At 37.8% G+C, this 20682-nt stretch overlaps 1 protein-coding gene across 1 annotated transcript; it reads left to right on the top strand.

The window, feature by feature from the left end:
• The first annotated feature begins 10744 nt into the window (after nt 1–10744).
• LOC115272555 (olfactory receptor 51L1) lies at nt 10745–11692 on the top strand. Its single transcript, XM_029915595.1, has one exon. It carries the CDS (start codon nt 10745–10747, stop codon nt 11690–11692), a length of 948 nt encoding a protein of 315 aa, XP_029771455.1.
• Nucleotides 11693–20682: the final 8990 nt, after the last annotated feature.

Genomic DNA, 20682 nt, shown 5'->3' on the forward strand with positions numbered 1-20682 from the left:
CAAGAAATAGCAGATATCACCCGTCAAGCAAGTTCTCTTGTGTGTTTTACCATCAATCCTCTCTCCCTTCCACAAAGGAAATCCCTGTTCTCATTTCTCTTCATAAATTAGTTATTGAACCTCACATAAAGGTAATAATAATCATCACACACCTTTAACTCAGAGTAATACTTTTGATGTTGTCTGTTTTATTGCATGTTCAATTGGTTCCTTGTTGCTGAGTAGTGGTCTGCCATCCATCTATCTATTTATCTATCTATCATCTATCTATCTGTCTATCTATCTATCTATCTATCTAATATCTAGATATAGTTTTGTTCATCCTTGTTGATGGGACATTTTGGTGTTGAATTTGAAACTAGCTGTATACCTTAACTGCATGGTACTAGTGTATCATCTCTGATTTTCGAGTTCCATCTTTTAATCTGTCAAATTGTTATAATATTTACCAAAAGCATAAAATACAGACTTATTTTGTAATAGACCCCCAATAATGGCATGTGTTTTACAAGTTCTTATATGATCCTTAATTTCCATCCTTGAGAGCTTGTTTGGAGGTTCTAGCAGGGGAGCGCAGCTACTCGTATATCCTTGACCGAAGAACGGTCCTCCTCTATCGGGGATGGTTGTCCTTTTTGACCAAGTACAGCTTCTGGAGGGACGCACATGGAGCGGTGAGGGAGGAAGGAGACACCTGCCTAGCCAGCCAGATCAGCCGAATCAACCCTGGCAATGAATGGGGTGACAGATGTCACAGCCAGATCGCCCTCACATCCCTTAATTTCCATCCTTATCACCTGTTATTTGATTTTTGTTTTAACTGTGGGCCTAAGACCCAGATCTCTGGCTTCTATCACATCTTGCCACCAGGCTGAAGTTTAATTAAATTGTGAACCTGGTATTATGCCAAGATCATGGTTGGCACAGTTCTCACACCCTCTCTTTCACTGCTTCTTAATGCCAAATATTGCCAAGGCAGAGAAGCATTAATCAAATATGGTGCCTTTGCCAACCATGAAGAAGATAGGGATGAGGAGGGTGATGGCTACAATTCTCCACAGGAGCACCAATGGAAATTTTATTGCCCTAGAAAGACATGGTGTGTTTTCAGAGTATAAGAGAAGGCAAGCTAATTTGACTTCTTGAGCCTGTGTTTTCAGGGACAACAACTGGATGGTAGCATGTTTGGGGAGTAGGCACCCTTGGAAGAAGAAAGAAATTTGATTAAGATCAGGTGTCAGAGGGAATTGACGTGGAGGCAGGGATCTAGGGTTTTGGGGTTGAGTCAGAAGTAGTGAACACCATTTCATGCTCCATCCATCCTCTATCTTATTTTTTCCTCTCTTCACAGAGTTATTTTATCCCCTTTGGTTTATCTGGAGGAACTGGCAGTATTGGAGGGAGAGAGGCAGCACCCTGGCAAACCCTGTCCTTGGGAGCCAGTGCAACAGGCATCCCTGTTCAGGACGGGTTTCTGCAGGACAAGATAGCCAACCACATCCATTCACTGTGTCTTTCTCACTGCAGAGGTAATTTCAGGTCTGGGCCTCAGAAAGTGCTCAATAAATCATCCTCTCTCAGAATCTCCAGGTCTTTGTTTCTGCTTCAATTTTTGTGTCTGTATGAATGTAATGATATTTGTAAAACAGCTCTTATCAATCGTGGTTTACTGTTACCAAGCCCAGTACTCAGTTTCCATCTCCATTCCTATCAAATTATATGAATATTATTACTTTCCTTAATTTACAGATAAAGAGACAGAGACTTTGCAGTATTAAATGACTTGCTTAAAGCAGATCAGCTTTTAGGTAGAGTTAATATTTGTACTCCTTTTTGTGTGATTCAAAAGGCTATCATATCAGCTGAAACCTTGTGCTGTGAATGTAAATTTATGTGTCTCTCTCAACTTATTATCAAATGATTTATTTTATCCAACATATGTTTAGCAGTTTATCATTCTGAGTGTTCCTGTAACTCTTCTATATGGTTCTTAGAGATTTTTCACATTCTGATCTACATCTTCACTATTGTGGAAGACGTAGAAGATGTAGAAGACTACTGTCTTCCTCAATTTCATGATACCTCTTTTTAGCTTCTGGAATAAGGTAATATTTTTCTGTGACTAGTAAAGAAACTATTCTATATGTAAAGCTGTAATAAATTTTTCCTGTGTCTCCTGTTTCTTATTTCCCCCTTCTATTTTTACATAATAATGATGTCCCTATAACCTCACATGTAGCAATATTTCCTCTGCCAGGGCCATGGTCAGGCATCTGCGGGCCATCAGGTGTGAACTGAATGGGAAAATAAACCCCACGGTTGCTGTTGTCACCCTGCCAGGCTGACCACTCTGCCTTCAGCTGGGAAAGCACAATGATGATATGAACCAGTGCAAATGAGCAGCACGAGTCACAGGATGTGGCTGGTGCAGCTGTAGAGGCCCCTTGGTTGATGTTAGGTACATGAATTCAGGCAGGGGGAGAAATGAGCAGTTTTACCATTCAGCCTGCCATCTTCAAGGTTACTGTTTTCCTGCCTTGGTGCCTGGCCTTCCCAGTGCCGCCTGCTACAGACCCTAAAAGACTGGACTTTCTTAAAGTAGGTGTGCTAATTAGGACCACATTATCACATTATGGCTCTTCTACCTTTATGTGCTATATCCATCCATGTTACTGCATGGTATCCAGATGAATATATTAATTACATATCAAACCATTTTTCATCTTGTTCCACTTATAAGTTTGCTTTTATCTTCTGATTTTAGAAGTAATGAAATCATGTTGGGACCCCTAAAATAATTCAGCTGGAGTGCTCCCATCCCCGACTCAGCCTTCCACAGGGCATAGAGTGAACATCAGGGTCTGTATCTCTGAGTCTGTCAGGTGGTCAGTCATCAGGAGAAGTGACTTAAAGGGACTAATAAATATGTCCTTCCTGTGGACTGAGAAACCTCTCAAACTGTCTACTACATACTTTCAAACTCCTCAAGAGACTGACTTTGTTTCAGACCTTTTAAGCATCCAAAATAACTGAAACTGGTGTTAGTCATGTACTTTGTGATTACTCAGGGCTTGGGCAAAATAAATTCTTTGAATATTATTACATGGGTAGCTTGATGAATGCTATTTATGCTGTAAGACTGCAGTGATAGAGACCAATCATTAGGGTGACAGCCAACTAACTTCTCAGGTCTGAGACTTTCCGGATATTATTTAACCTCCTTATAACTCAGTTTTGCGTTTGTTAAATAATTGTAATTACCCACTTTCATAAGTTGAAATGCTGTGATGGATGTAAACCTCTTTAATTAGTGCTTGTCAGCACAATGTTCGGGTATTGTTGAGGAAGGACCATTTTCCTCTACCCTTCAAATTTCTTCTAGGTGGTCTAAGAATGAAATTGACATGAGATAGATTAACAGGAGAAAGAAAGCAAAGATTAATTACATGCACAGAGAGGCTGAATGATAAAATTGAGACCCCAAAATGACCAAAGCAAGTAGCTTTTATACTTTATAGACAAAGAAACATAAATGTATGAGGAATTGACAGGACAAAGAAAACTTATGTTTGGGAGCTTCAATTAGCAAAGAATTCTAAACAGAATTTGGCTGAAGTAGTAAATTAATAAAAAGTAACAGGGTTGTTTATCCAGCCTTCTCAGCTATAAATTTCCTGTCTCTGGTGATGAGGATATCTCTTTATTTGGTACCCTTCGCATGGAGGATTTATTTCCTGCTTTCCAGGGACAAAGGCAGGGGATAGTCAGTGAATTCTTTTTGCACAGGTTGTTTCCCAAGTAACTTTTATTTAAAATAATCAGTATGCCAAAGTGATAAATTTTGGGATGGTCTTCCCTTGGTGCCTACACTTTATATCTTAACATTTACTTATGGAGGACCTAACCTCTGATAACTGACTTTTGAAATTATCAATGAAATTAATTTGAAAGATCAATAAAATTATTTATCTGATGTATGACTAGAAAGTATTAAAGAGTGAATGTATATAAAACCAACATCAGTAATGAAAAAAAGGCTATATGTTGAGTCTTAAACACTTGAAAAATCATAAAGATGTGTAATGAGTAACTTTTAGTAAGTAAATATCAAAATGTATACCTAAAATATACATTCTTAGATAAACATAGCTTATACATATAGGCAAAGGGAGAAATAGAAAATTCAAGTAGCCCTACAAATGTTTAAAAAGATAATCTATAATTACATTTCTTCACAAATAGTTTCAAAACTGACAAAGAAGAAAATCTGAGTGTCCTTTAACTGTTCTAATGAAACCATACTTAAAAACTACCCCTAGATAGCCATTTAATAAATCAGTCATACTAACCATATGTGAAATATTCCAGCTGGAAAAACATTTCCTAATTGTTTTCAAACTCTGCATAATCGTATAGAAAACCATGACAAAAATATTATAAGTAAGGAGAATTTCAGGGCACTTTCACTGATGAACATAGATGTAAAAATCCTAAACAAAATACTTACAAATTAAACCTGGCAACAGATAAGGGAAGATAGGGGCATCTGGGTGGTTCAGTTGGTTCAGTATCCAACTCTTGATTTTGGCTCAGGTCATGATCACATGGTTTGTGAATTCCAGACCTTAGGCTCTGTGCTGCCTGGAGGCTGCTTGGGATTCTTTCTCTCTCTCTCTGCCCTTTCCCTACCTACTTGCTCACATGATCACACACACTCTCTCTCAATCTCTTTCAAAAATAAATAAATAAGCATTAAAAAATAAATGAGAAAATAAAGTAACATGTCCAATTTGGGTTTATTCCAGAAATGTAAAGTTGATATTTAAAAATCCATCAATATATAGGGGCACCTGGGTGGCTTAGACAGTTCAGCCTCTGACTTTGGCTCTGGTCATGGTTTGTGAGTTTGAGCCCCACGGTAAGCTCTCTGCTGTCAGCACAGACCCTGCTTTGGATTCTCTGTCCCCCTGCTGCCCCCCAAAATAAAAATTAAAAAATCAATCAGTATAATTAATTGCATTAATAGGACAATGAAGGAAAATAATATGAATAATAAAAATCATAAATCTTAACAGACACAGAAAATAATTTATGAAATTCAGCATTTCTTCTTGCAAAAACATTTAACCAAATGAACAATAGAAAGTAACATGTTCTCTGATAAAGGTAGTTACAAAAAGACTCCTGGCAAACACACATGAATGATGAAGTGTAGAGAATGTTATCTGTGAGAGCAACTAAGGGAAAATATCATCACTTTCATTACTTCTGCTCAAAACTGCAACAGAGGTCATAACCAGTGCAATAAATCAGTTGTCTTGTAAGCCCAGACAGTTGGTTTCTAGAACTTTCTGTAATGCAAAAGACTGACACCTGAAGCTTTGTCCCCGCCTCCACTTCAAACTGGCATCCACTTTGGAGATGGCCGCCTCAGGAAACACACTGCAAGCCACACAGCCACGTGAAGAGTCAGACCACCCAAACCAGCTCACTCCCTCTGAGGCTCCTTAGATGACTGACCATGTGGCCCACATGCTTTTTTGTCTTCCTTCTCCATAAATTCCAGCTCTTGTGTTTTATTTTATTTTTTAATTTTTTCCCCAAATTTCTTATTTATTTTTTAAATTTATATCCAAGCTGGTTAGCATATAGTGCAACAATTTCAAGAGTAGATTCCTTAATGCCCCTTTCCCATTTAGCCCATCCCCCCACACCCCCTCCTGTAACCTTCTGTTTGTTCTCCATATTTAAGAGTCTCTTATGTTTAGTCCCCATCCTGTTTTTATATTATTTTTGCTTCCCTTCCTTTATGTTTTAAATTCACCAATAAAGAGTGAGCTCATGAAATGCTAGGCCTTACCCTTGACCCCAATAAAAGAAGAACCCCAGGCCCATGAGCCTCCTCCAATAATAGACTGAGACCAGCAAAAACATCTATAAATATAATAATAGATATAAAAATTCAAAATCACTTATCACTTATGATGGTTTAATTGGTACAAAATAAGCCCTAAAAATTATTACAGATTACTTATTATAAATAAAAATAAGCTTAGCAGTTTCTTAGGCAAAAGAACGAAAATAAATTGATCTTTATATATCAGTATTGAGGATTTAGAAAAAGTTTTATTTTAATTTATAAATGCTATTCATATTAGTATAAATTAATATCAAATATTTAGGAATAAATGTAAGATATATAATAGCTCTTATTTTATTTAAAAATTTTTAATGTTTTATTTATTTTTGAGAGAGAGAGAGACAGCACAAGCAGGGGAGGGTCAGAGAGAGAGGAAGACACAGAATCTGAAGACAGGCTCCAGGCCCTGAGCTAGCTGTCAGCACAGAGCCCAATGTAGGGCTCGGACCCACAAACTGTGAGATCATGACCTGAGCCAAAGTTGGATGCTCAACCAACTGAGCCACCCAGGCACCCCAATAGCTCTTATTTTAAAAGTTTAAAACAATATTGAGAAAAAATAAAGATCTTAATTAACTGAGGTCTGTGTTCTTGGATTGGAAGACCTCGTAACCTAAAACTTTTAATTCTCCCAAAATTGATCTGCAGATTTGATATACTCACAATGAAAGTCACAACATATATCTCAGTGGAAATTGATAAGCTGCCTATAACATTTACAAATAAATGCAGACAGGTAGATAGCCAAGGTATTAGCTAAGAAAAGGAATGTACTGGGAAGCCATGCTCCAGACTAAGCATGGTGGAAGTAGTGATGATCCAGATAATGATTTTTGCCTTTACAGAAGTAAGTATGGAGACTTGAACCTTGCTGTGATCATTAAGTACATAATTGATGAATATCCTGTTCAGTGAGAAGCTATAAATACCTTGTAACAGAGGGGTCTCTCTGGATTTAATTACCACAGTTCTTTATGGACACCTCTAATGAAACTGCAGTTTCAGTATTCTTCTAAGTTAGAATAGTTATCATGCATTCATTCTTATGCTCATTCCGAAAGAGAAACTGTTAACAATTGAAGAAAAGGACTGGGAACAGTGTATAGAGGTAGGGACCCATTCGGACAATTTCCAGAATCATAATCATATGCTCTCGGCACAGCTGTGCCTAAAAATTGATTATACTAATTTCATCTCCAGGGACCCATCAGACTCTGCTACCAAGCCCTAGCTTTCTATCCTAGGAGAAACCAGAAGTATTTATAGAGAGGTGGAAGTATTCAAGCCTCACTATTCATGGAATCAAAGGTTTTCAGGACCTGAGTTCCTGGATATTCATGGACTATCAAAACTGTGGCATCTGTAATCAGTACACGTGTCACCTTCAGATAGAGACGGGAGCTCTTCTCAGGTGGGGGATGAACTGAAGACAGCCAGAACTAAAAGCAGAGAAACGAGAAGACAGAGGCAATGAAAGCACTGGAAAAAAAATTAGAAAGTTACATGGTGAAAGGGCACAAATTTAGGTGAAACAAAATAGCAGAAAATGGCAGCAGGGAGCAGATTAGACAGAATAAAAATGTTTTGAAAGTAAATTAAACGGCGGAAAGAGAGATAGCCACAGAGATAGAAACAGAGGATATGACTTTACTTTCAATGTAGGAAAGTTTAGGCAGAGAAAGACCCAATGAAACTGGATACTTTGGGAAACTGGCTACCGGTTGCATGATTAAATATTCATATTGATGTATTGCCTTATGTGTACATTTCAGGTAAGTTTCAATTTTTTAATTACAAATAAACAGTGGGTACATTTGGGCACAGTGTATGTTACTATACAAAAGCTAAAAAGAGTAAAACCATTAGGACAACGCACAGTTTATGCAGGAGGGGAAAGTAGGTGTCATTTTCTTTAGAAGTAAACAATTTGAAATATGTGGCACATATAACCGTGGTAATATCATAATGTCTTTTTCCAACAATTTTAAGATAGTCTAGTCAGTGGGCAGAAGGCAGTTTTTGTGGACTGCGGGTAAGACCACAGAGATAAAACGGTGTTCTTACCCTCAGGGGCTCTCCCTTAATTACTTGGAATATGTGAGCCTGTGATGAGAGTCTTTTTATGCCAGCCCTTGAAATGTCTTGACATCAGTCTCAGCCTCTTCTGACCATTTCTGTTCAATTAGCAATGATTACATCATGTTAAAATAAATCAAGAGCCCCAGAGAATCTTGCTAATGATGTGGAGTCATAAGAAAATGAACAGAGAAAGGGCAACCATAAAAGGATGAGAAAAAGTGAAAGATATGACAGACGCCCTCATGTGAGGACAAGAAAGATCACAAATAGGGATCCTCCTGCCTGTCCCAGCTTTAAATCCACGCATGGCCTCACAACTGATTTTCTAACCATTGCAGTCTGAATTTAGAAGGTTCAGGTCAGGGAGAAAGACATGTCTAGAGACCAGAGAGCCACTTTATTTTCTGTAACTTCTCTGAGAATTAAAGAAAATGTGATTTATATCAAGGTTGAAAGATAAAGCATAGGCTAATTTCCTGGCATGGGGTAAAGTAAACTGCTTTTCTTTTTCGGCTGCAGTGCAATCTCTTTGTGTGTGAGCAGGCCCACATGCACTACATCCTTTAATGTTAATGTCGGGAGTGTTTCCATGAGCTGAGCTTTAGAACAGAAATTAGAACAAAGGTGACTGAGTGATGGAGAAGAAAAAGAGAAAGTCACCTGGGACTTCAGTAGAATTTGAAGACTAGAGAGAAACATGTTGCTTGAAGGTAAAGAAAAAGAAATTCATGGGGCTGGGATTCTGCCTGGTGGATACAGAGCAGGGAGAGTAGCCTGTATTGGCGAGGAGAAGGGCCCCAGTGAAAGCTCAGCTTGGACTGCTTGGGGCTGGAGAAGAGGACTAGGCAGGCACCCCACTCCTAGATGCTGGGGTGCCCGGACTTGGGGGAAAAGGAGAAAATGACAAATCTGTCTTATTACATGGAGAGGATGGTTTAGTATTTCCTTCTGTTTCTCAGCTGTGGATTCTAAGCTAAAGTCTTCTTGGGAATGACAGATTGGTCCCCCTGTGAACTCTCAGCGTTCACACTATAAAATGGAGATCAGAATCGGTCAAGAGGGGAAAATTAAAAAAAAAAAAAGTTTTTTCTTAATGAAATAAAATAGAGACAATAAAAGGTCAATGCTGGACAGATGGAGCCAATGATCAATCTGGGGCTACATTTGGACAGATCTTGACTTCAGGCCAGGGCTGAAATCTGTGTTGGACTTTTAAGAGTTCAGAGACTATGTGTCTCTAAGGAAGGATGAGGGAGATGCTGAGACATTACAGCAGAGATGTCTGGCTTTAAAAAGCAGGGTAGGTGAAGAATTCTCTCAGAGACAGTCAATTGCATTAGACAGCCTTAAAATAAGGACCCAGAGAACTAAAGGGGCAAGGAATCCCATAGGGCTTAGCTGTGCCCAATGCCATCAACCCAGGATACCAAGGCCAGTATCAGCAGAGGCAATTACAGTGAAGATTGCTCAGGGAGAGTAAAACCAGACATTAGAATTCTATTTTGAAAAATGAAAAAGAAATTGGTTGTTTCTAAAAGGCACTGACAGTGGATGCTAAGGATTCATGGATTGCTGGGATTGCTATGGATTCATGAAGGTAGGTACAAATGGGTGATAAAACTGGAAAAACTAATATTTAGGTTGAAAATCTTTTTAATAATTTATTTTTTTAATGTTTATTTCTTTTTTTTGAGAGAGAGAGAGAGAGAGAGAGAGAGAGAGAGAGAGAGAGAGAGTCATAAGCAGTCTCCACACTGTCAGTGTGAAGCCTGGTACAGGGCTTGAACCCATGAACCATGAGATCATGACCAGAGCGGAGATCAAGAGTTGGACACTTAACCAACTGGGCCACTCAAGTTCCCCAGGTTGAATATTTTAAAAAATGTGATTATAAGTATCATTTTGAGAAAAGCAAGCAAGAAATGATATACAGAAATGAAGTAGATATTACCCATTATTACAGATGTCTGATTTAAATATATGGTTTAAATTTTATTTTGTGGAATGACATGCAGGAAGAGCTTTAATAGTTACATTGTGACCATTGTGATATATTGATCATAATATTTATTTTCCCCATTACTGTGAGAAGTTTAGATTAAGGAAGAATTGCTATATTAAAGAGCTAAAAGATATGCAAGTGTGCTAGGATTATGGACTTTACTCTTTTTCATTTTCCCTTTTTATACAATGTGATATTAATTTTTTATTATTAAAATATTAGATATGCTCAATTTTTAAATATTATAAAGCATTGAATAAAAATAAATATGAAAGGAAATAATTTTGAGTCCCTGGGTACAATTCAGTTGCTCTGAATTAAGAGATAGCCTAAACACAACAAATGATTAACTTAAGAACATCACTGATAAAAAGTTTAGGCAAATCCATAAACATTTACTCTGACTTTTCTCTACTTTCATTTTTATGATGTTTGGTAAAGATTTCTTTATTTCCTCTTTTGCTGCTTTCATTTTTAGTGTCCTTGGTGCAAATTCATCAGAGTTCTTGTCAGAGACGACCAGATTTGTATGGTACACACTTTTGTTCTGAAATTTAGTGCTCTTTGCTACTGGGAACTGTTTCTTATGTAGGAACCACAAGAGGTACCGCCTTCCTTTCTCTGTAAAGTTAGAGGAAAGATACATTGTATACAGGTTGCGCTGCTTATGTTCACAAGGGATAACTTTGAGGTATAAAAAAGGATAGCAGAAAAAGACTCTTCACTGTATGCCACGGGTCACCATGGTGGTCTGGAATAACAATAACACCATGGAGCCTATATTTATTCTGAGGGGATTTCCTGGATTGGAGTGTGTCCATTCCTGGTTCTCAGTCCCATTCTGTCTTGCATACTTGGTAGCATTTATTGGTAATGTTACCATCCTCTCTGTCATTTGGATAGAGTCATCACTCCATCAGCCCATGTACTACTTCCTTTCCATCTTGGCACTGACTGACCTAGGTATGTCCATGTCCACACTTCCCACCATGCTTGCTGTGCTATGGCTGGATGCTCCGGAGATCCAGGCAAGTGCTTGCTATGCTCAGCTCTTTTTCATCCACACATTCACATTCCTAGAGTCTTCAGTGTTATTGGCCATGGCCTTTGACCGTTTTGTTGCTATCTGTCGTCCACTGCACTATACCACCATCCTTAACAACAGTGTAATAGGCAGGATTGGTTTGGCCTGCTTAGTAAGAAGCATGGGAGTTGTACTTCCTACACCTTTGCTACTGAGACATTATCACTACTGCCATGTCAACGCCCTTTCCCATGCCTTCTGTTTACACCAAGATGTTCTGAAATTATCCTGTTCAGATGCCAGGATCAGTAGTGTCTATGGCCTGTGTGTAGTTATCACCACACTTGGTGTGGATTCAGTCTGCATACTTCTTTCTTACGTCCTGATTCTGAATGCTGTGCTGGGCATTGCATCTCATGAAGAGCGACTGAAGGCACTCAACACATGCGTATCACATATCTGCGTCGTGCTCATTTTCTTTGTGCCAGTTATTGGAGTGTCAATGGTCCATCGTTTTGGGAAACATCTGTCTCCTAGAGTTCACATCATCATGGCCGATATTTACCTGCTTTGCCCCCCAGTGCTTAACCCTATTGTCTACAGTATCAGGACAAAGCAGATTCGTCTAAGAATTCTCCGCAAGTTTGGACTGTGGAGGGGGCATTAAATAACCTCTATCCTCAAGTTTTCCTACTTAAAAATGTTGAGGCACCTATCTAAATAGGAGATAGAGTAAAATATTTGGAGCATGATCATCTGGTTAAATCTATAATTCTTTCACTTCCTAGCTATGTGACCTCAGTTAATCTTCAACCCTTATGAGATTCAGGTTTTCATAGCCAAATTGAGATAAATATGTTCTTTTCTATCCCCAAAATAATTATGAGACTTATATGAGACAATGTGTGTAAAAAAGATTCTTTTGAAAACTATATAATTTTGTTAATATTATTAAATTATTAGTATGAGTGGCATTAATAGCAATAACGTTCTTTATGAAATACAACTGCTTATATAGTTTCTCATGTTTATGAACAAGAAATCAATCTCTGTCTCTCATCTGCCCATATTGTGTTTTTCATGCCAAGTTTCATATTTATTTATTAAAAGATTGCTGACTTCTTGAAGCAAGTTTGGAGCTTGAGTTTTTGACCAGACTTTGGACTGCTACTGTTGCTGTTGACTATAGACTAAAGTTTTCATCTCATCATTGGGCAGTAATGTATTTTTTCTCTCCTGGCCATATCTGTCATCAGATAGATCTATCTGTTTCTTCTATGTATCAGCAAATACTGAAGCAGACAGGGACATGGGAATTGCTCTAGAAAGCCTGAGAGTCTAAATATCTACACAGATGTGATCCCCTGTTCAATAGCACAGAATTTCATGTCTCAATCAGTGAGTGGGTTGGAACTTGTGCAAAGAAACCATCCTTATCTTTTAATAAGATTTTCTCCTCTTGTTTTCCATGTCTGTGTGGATTTTCAATAGCATTGTCTTTCTCAGTTTCATTATTGTCAATAACCCATTACTTATTTTTCTTCTTCACTAATAGGATTTACATATATGCTTTCCTTGGTGATATTTTAGGTTTAATGCATTCTCACTTTCTTCTCGGTTGTGTGAACACTTTTTGAGCATGGGGTCACTGCTACACTAACACGTCACTCTGGGGTTGGTCTCCCCATCTAGCATGAGTACTCATAAAATAGTTGTAAGTGTAAAATGATATTGCTATTCACTCATCAAAGAAAAATACACTGAGAAACATGAAATACCTCTTGTGGCAGTTGTTGCTTTCAATACTGTTGATATATAAAATACAGAATGCATGATCTAAATGTTAAAGAATTAATGTTTAATAGTGGAGGTGTATATGTAAACAATTAGTTGTTAACAGCTGCTATCATTGAAATAAATAAATAGTGCAATATTGCTATTAAAGATTGGACTGAAGTAATTGACCCTTTAGCTGTGCCTTGTGGTTCAAATTCAGTCTTGCCAGCTGGACTAAGTATGAAATAAAGTGATATGCTGAAGTTAGCTTCTCTGGTTTTTGACAGCCAATTGTACAACATCTTGTTCCAAATCCATGTTCTGTATAGCACTGAGAGTTTGAAATTGGTTATGATGGGAATATTTACACAACGGAAATAGACAATCACTATACACCAGGGCTTTTAAAAATTTCCCTAGAGATTTGGTTGCTAAGCATTTACCAACACACCACTAGGCAAGGTACCCCAGGAAGAGGAGGTAGCATGAAGAAAAACAAAGACTAGAAAGACGGTGTGTTAGTAATATACTCCCATCTCCAGGAGAAACTTGAGACTTGCCCAAACTCTTTCACATCACCTCAAAGAGAAATGGCTATGGGGGAGTCTGGGTGACTCACTCAGTTAAGTGTCTGACTCTTGATCTCAGCTCAGATTATCATCTCACGGTTTGTGCATTTGAGCCCTGCATCAGGCTCTGCATGGACAGTACAGAGCCTGCTTGGGATTCTCTCTCTCCCTTTTCTCTCTGCTTCTCTGTCTGTCTGTCTCTCTCAAAATAAATAAACTTAAAAAAGAAAGAGAGAGAAAGGACTCTGAAATGGGTTGTAACAGACATGAACATGAACTGCCCAGATCCCACTTTGTAGCTGCAGCTGCTGGCAGTGCTGTCAGTAGAGAGCCTGGGACTTTCAGCCCCTTCAAACATTGTCTACACTGCAGATATGACCTATCCAACCACAGCAATAGAAGACAGAAAGGCCTGACTCGTATGGCCCAATGCAAAAGAATTCGCCTGAACAACTTTACTTCCAGGACTCACTGTGGTATTGAACAAAGCTGGCATCAGACCCAACTCACAGCTGAATTTCTCCTTCTGGCAATCCTACTTCCATCCCTTTCCTTCTTGATACTTTATCCCGATGAATTTCCATCTGATACATGTTGCACACTAAACTTTACCTCAAAGTCTGCTTTCTTAGAGAATCCTGGGATTCTCCCAGAAAACCTGTGACAAAGATGAATTAAAATTCTCAGAGACATCCTTTTGCAGGCAGGTGGAATAAAATAAGAGGACGTAGTGATGATTTTTGGCCCTAAAGTCTTAAGTAGGAAGCCAAACTCAGTATGTGAGCCTGGGAGAAGGGAAATAGTTCTTATTCCTGTTCTCCTAAGTGTTGAGTAGAAGCACAGACAAAAAATGTTGTGGAGGTTCTCACCTGACTAAATTGAGACTAGGAATTGCATATTGAGGTTGTATGTGTCAAAAAATTTAAATGACATTTGGCCAACTATCTAATTCAAATGGTCATTTCATAAAAAGTCAGCCCCTAGTTTCCCCCCCTGTTATTTGGGTTAAAAAAATAAATGTTAGGTTTTGCCTGTGGAATTTGGAGTAACTTATCTACACTGGCAGAAGATGTGAGATTTATTTTATGGAAATACTGAACCAGAAAATCTCTGGGCTCAGGGACATGAAATGAAGTTTTTTCTATATTATTAATTTTATTTAATTATTAATTATCACTTTCTTACATTATTAAATTTTCTATAAGATTAATTTTCTATATTATTTATTTATCTTTTCTATATTATTAATTTTCTATATGATTGATTTCTTTTAAATACTGATTGTCAATTGTCTGTACTTACCATAGAATATTTGTCCATTCACCTAAGGAAGGACATCCTGGTTGGCTTCAAAGTTTTGGCAGTTAATAAAATTGCTGTAAATATCTGTGTGCAGGTTTTAGTGTGGACATAATATTGAACTTTGGGTAAATACCAGAGAGCGTGATGGGTTGGATTGTATGGTAAGAGACTGCCAAAATGTCTTCTAAAGTGGTTGTATCACTTTGCATTCCCAAGGGCAGTGAATGAGGGTTCCTATTGCTTCATATCCTTGGTAGCATTTGGTATTGTCGGCATTCCAGGTATTTGCCCTTCTAATAGATTTGTAGTCTCATCACTATTTTAATTTTAATTTCACTGTTTACCTATGATGTAGAGCATGTTACATATACTTATTTGCCACCTGTATATCTTACTTGGCAAGGTGTCTGTTAAGGTCTTTGTCCCATTTTTAATTGCATTGCTTGTTTTTTTATTGTTGTATTTTAAGAGTTCTTTGTGTGTTTTGGACAACTGTCCTTTTCCAGATGCGTCTTTGCAAATATTTTCTTGGTCTGTGGCTTGTCTTCTCATTCTCTGGACGCTATCTTTCATAGAGAAGAACTTTTCATTTCAATAAAGTCCAACTTATCAATAATTTCCTTCATGGATTGGGATTTTTATGTCATATCTAAAAAGTCATTGCCGTAGCCCAGGTCATGTACTTTTTCCTCTTATATTATCTTCTAGTAGTTTCATAGCTTAGTCTCAACCATGTCTGATGTACTCAAAAAGTCTTCAAGGCATTCTCTTTTCCCATCCCAGTGCTTTTGATCTCTAGCTTTTCCTTTTGGTTCTTTCTTAGTATTTGAATTTCTCTGGTTAGATATTCCTTCTGTTCTCACATGCTGTCTACTTTACTCATTAGAGGCTTTAGCATATTAATCATAGAGATGTTAAATTCCTGGTCTAATAATTCTACCATCTCTGTCAAGCCTAGCTCTGATGCTTGCTTTGTCTCTTGAAATTGTATTTTTAGCATTTTAGTATGCTTCCTCCCACTGCCTGACTCCAATAGCTGGACATAATGTACCAGATAAAAGGAACTGCTTTAAATAGGGCTTTCTTAATGTCTGGTAAAGTATGGGGGAAGATAAGCACCCTATAGTTTCAGTCTTTCAATGAGCCTATGCTCCTGAAATTTGAACTTCATAAGTGTTTCTCACTTCTGTTTTGTTTTGCTTTGCTTTGTTTTGTTTTAATTCTTCTTTCTTGGATGAAATAGAACCGCTAGAGTGAACTATAGTTGGGTATATCCTTCTCCCACATGGAAGGCTACAGGGGGCTGGAGTTGGGTATTTATTTTTCCTAAGGTCAGTTAGGTGCTAATACCCTACCAGGTTAGGCTTTGGTTAACTAGTTTGTCTTGAGGCCTTGTTAAAAGGAACAGAATGCCATGGCACATTTCAAAATGGTTCCTTTCCCCATCTCCATGCTAGGAGCATGAGGTGATTTTTTTCAGATGTATACTGTGGGGCCTGTGAAAAGCTACTGGAGGTAAATATCACAATATCTTCTCACCCTGCCATTGTTGGGTCCCCCTAGGTTTTTTAACTCTCAGACTTATCGATGCTGAGCCTCCAACAACCTGTTAATTTAGTTCAGATTTTCCTACCTTAGTGGTAGTTCTTGTAGCCATCTTGCCAATGAGCCTCTACTCTGTAAGCTGTGGCTCCTTATATTTCTTGTTTGACTCTCCACTCTTGGGGCTGGTAATTTGCCCTGTGTCCTTTCCTTTCTCATGGATCCAAGAAGAGATGTTGATTTTCAGTCTGTTCAGTTTTTTCCTCATTTTTATGACAGAGTGGTTACTCTGAGCTCCTCACTTGAAACACCAGAAACTTCACATCAGATTTATTACTGTTTTTAAAATCAGATCAAGGAAATTCTTATGTTTTTAGCTTAATGTTTTAATGAACATTGTAAATATTAGTTCTTCTATACACTGTATTACATATGTACCATATTCACTATAATACATATATATTATATTCACTTATATATATTAGATGTATATAAATCACTGTGTGATTTTTGCATATAAAACAATTTTGATGCTTAAATTAAACACACAAAGAGGAGAAAATCATTTGTTAATGCAGACTCATGTAGCAAAATACTTGACTAAATTTAATATTGATTATGTATTTTCATAAAAATCCAGTAGGATCATGGAGTATGTGTCTATATACATGTACACACAATTACTGGATTGCTCAGAGGCAGATTTCTGGACCAGAATAAATAGAACATTTTGCTGGATGAAGAGAATAGAATGTCTACCCTTCTATCAGATCACTGGTAAAAGCATTAAGTATTATGAGCTTACCATATATGGATCTCATAGCTTTTTATTGTTTATAATAAATTTATACTCTACACAGAAGCTTTTGCATTTTTTACAGTGGCTCAACAAAATGGGTTTCATTAATCATATTGTATAGTTGCAAAAACAAGACCTAAAAATTCTGATTATAGTATCCCTCTTATCTATGAGCATACGTTCCAAGACCCCAGTGCATTCTTGAAACCACAGATAGTACCAAATCCCATACCTACTGTGTTTTTCTTTTCTTATACATGCATACATATGATAAATTTTAATTTATAATCAGGTCCAAAAAGAGATTAACAAAAGTAATGAATAATAAAATAGAACAATTACAATACACTGTAATAAAATTATATGAATGTGGCCTCCTCTTTCTCTAAATATCTTATTGCTCTGTATGCACTATTCTTGTGACGATGTGAGATGATAAAATGCCTACATCAAGAGATTGAGTTAGGTGACTGATGTAGGCATTATGACATAGGGCTAGGCAGCATTAGTCTGCACTGACCTTCTGATGATATGTCAGAAAGATGATCATTTGCTTCCAAACCACAGTTGATCTTGGGTAACTGAAGACACAGGAAGTGAAACCATGAGTAAGGGGGGACTACTGTAATTTTCCCACCATTCAACATCTTGTAACTACTGTCTCTGGTTATTCAGAGCACAGGCTTTGTCTAGTACATTATTCTGACCAAGCCCATTGTTTTTCTCTGTCAGATGATTCCAAGGGCACAACTCAATTGTTGCCAAATCTGGATTCCCAGTCTGGGAATTTGGCACAATCATCTCCTATCTCAGAGCAGGAGCAAAACTCCAGTGACATTTATCCTCTCTGAAGGTTGCATTAAGAAAACAAAATTGGCCCTGAGAGGATGGCTAGTGAAGAGGGGGCTTGTAGCTTGGAGTAGTCAAAGCCCAGGAGTGTAGTGCTGATAAAGCACTCAGCTGGACAGAGTCAAAGATGTTGAGAGTAAGCACGTTATCTTAGCTCTGGAGTTGCTGAAGGAGAAACGGATGCCTTACCCAGGGCATCCAAGCTTCCTTGAAGAACTGTCTCCCTCAGGATCCATTACGTTTTTTATTCTTCTCTTATGTCCATATTCAGCATCTTGGTCTACTTGCCACAGGTCCGCAGGTCTGGCAGACTGGAGCCCAGCAAATCTGTAGCAGGGTGAATGGTGGCTGTTTACACTTGAGGCCTCAGGTGTGCCTAAAGGAAGGCTTCTGAAGTGGGAAAAACTGGGCAGGAGATTAGTATCTAATGTAGTTGAAGAATCCAGGAAGTAGAAGAGCAAGTCAAGAGGTAAGACTGGCCATTGCTCATGTGAATTTGCAGTTTAAGGAGAGGTCAGAGGTACAGAGTATCATTTTCTCAAAATGAGCAGAGTCATCCTCAAAGGCTGCTCAGAAGATCCCTGGGATAGTAAACTCCTCTTTAGGTGTAGAGAGTACACATGATGGGAACCCATGTACTGAACTCTCTGTTCTATGAAAAATTACTATCTAACTAACAATAATGTTAAAATGATGATGATAATATTCATGGTGATTTGAGTACATCTTCTATCTTATTGTCACATATATCCTACACACTTAACAATATTATGTGCCAAATAAAGGAATTCTCAAGAGAAGCCTTAAGGAGTAATATCTTTATGAATGATAACTCAGGTACCCCAGGTCACACCTCCTTTGGTCACTGTTGTATTTGGCTGATATGCTTAAGATTGTCACTACTTCAGCACCTCCATTAACATTTTGCCTCATTTAAGTCCAAAATATCTCCCAAAAGTCTTAGGCTTTCTTCACTTAAGCTCAAAGGTCTCAGACTCTGTGCCAAGCACTTTAGATACATTTTCTTGAGTGATCTCTGAAGCAAGGCAATGGAGTTTCTAGGTTTTTTTTGTGTGTGTGTGTGTGCCCAAAGAAGTTTAGTAATGTGTCCAAAGTGATAGAGGTAATGAATGACATCTGTCTTCAGACTTCCTCTGACTCTAGAAGAGTAGCCACTTGAGAGCAGGGTGCTTGAGTCTACATCCAATAGACCCATTTATGGAAGATGGATTATGAGTATCCTAAGTGAGAGGAGTCTTTAAAATGAAGCAGTAGAAGAAAGTGATCTAAGAGGGAGGGCTTGGCATACTTGGGCAGGATGAAGTCTCTGAAGATATGGAAAGATCTGAGGAAAGGTATGAAGGAACAAGAAAATAAGTGTGCACAAATGCCAATGTGATGACAAGTATTGTTCAAGTGATGTTAAAGGAAGCCAGGGGAAGACTGTGACATGAAGAGCAAGGACACTGAAGGAGGTATATAAAGACTAGTAACCTAATATAAATAGAATGATATATAAATCACAGAATGAGGATATGTAAAGCAATTCTCTTCATTGTTATCTTTCCTGAAATGGAAGGAAGATGATTTCAGAGTGGAAAGGCTCCTGTGATCACTGTAGGTGATTAGGGAATTTCATTCTTTTATTATGTTTGTCAGAGAAAACTATGAAATGTAATTGTATTAGTGGAACAGGATAGGTTAGGGGCCATGTGAATTTTGAAGTAACTTTGACATCCGATGTGCTAAGTGAAAAATATATATTTCATGTTTAGTGCCTAAAGTAAGTGGGATTGGGTGGCCATCATGTTGCTAAGTAATCAGTCTTTAGGGTTCTTAGTAGAATGCCTCATCTTCTCCAGTCCCTGGTATACTCTGCCTCTTATGTTCCCTAAAGCACATTCTATCTACTTGGTACTTAAGCTCTGAGCACTACAGCTCTTTCACTCTCCTTATAACATGCCATGTGCTCTTTTTGGTTGTTGCTAGTTTTATTTTTATTTTTTTTTAAAGAAATGTTTTCTCTGTCTCCTTGTTCCATTAAGCATCCTTCCAAATTTTCTTGAGTAGGAATAGGTTCCCTTTTGACAACTCTCTGTGGAACCCAATATAACACTAGCCTCTTGCCACACATGCTTCAAATTTATTCTAACAAAACTGAATTATTCTTACCTGCTAGCTTCACAAACTTTTCCTGAGGTCCTATTGAATTTTTACTTTTTGTTTGTTTCAATGGATGACACCAAAATCTACCACATAACTGAACTTGTCCTGTTTTTGTTTTCTTTTTCTCATTCCTACCCTGTGATAATGAAACCAGTATATTTTCTCTGTACATAACATTTATATCCATTTATCCTTTACCATCCCCCATTTTACTTTCATCCACTTAAAAAATACTATGATAGCCTTCAAAATGAATTCCATGCCTTCTCTTTTGCCAAATTTTAGTCCATTCTTAACATTGGTCTAGTTTGACAGCAATATAATATAAATCTGTTTAGAATATGAATATTGTTTACATTTTATTAAAATGACTATCTTGAGTCTTCTAAGATGGATAGGAAGTCTTTATATGCAAGCTCCTTCAGAAATTCTGGTCTGTTTCTGTTCAGTCTTCATTTCAATAACCATCTGCAGAATCACCCTATCCTAGTTTTGCCCAATTATATTAATTTACACTTGGAATGGTGATATCTTCCTGCAGTTGTCTGGGAGTCAATCAGCACAGAATGCCCAACTCAGCCTCTTGTTCCCATCAAGCTCACACTTGTCATTTGAGACCTAATTCAAGAGTCACCTTTGATATATCTTCCCTGA

This window comes from Suricata suricatta, chromosome 11, assembly GCF_006229205.1.
Source record: "Suricata suricatta isolate VVHF042 chromosome 11, meerkat_22Aug2017_6uvM2_HiC, whole genome shotgun sequence".
Lineage (NCBI taxonomy): Eukaryota > Metazoa > Chordata > Mammalia > Carnivora > Herpestidae > Suricata > Suricata suricatta.

Bases quoted from the DNA above. Each gene is read 5' to 3' on its own strand.
- LOC115272555 (XM_029915595.1), top strand. From the start codon at position 10,745: ATGGTGGTCTGGAATAACAATAACACCATGGAGCCTATATTTATTCTG.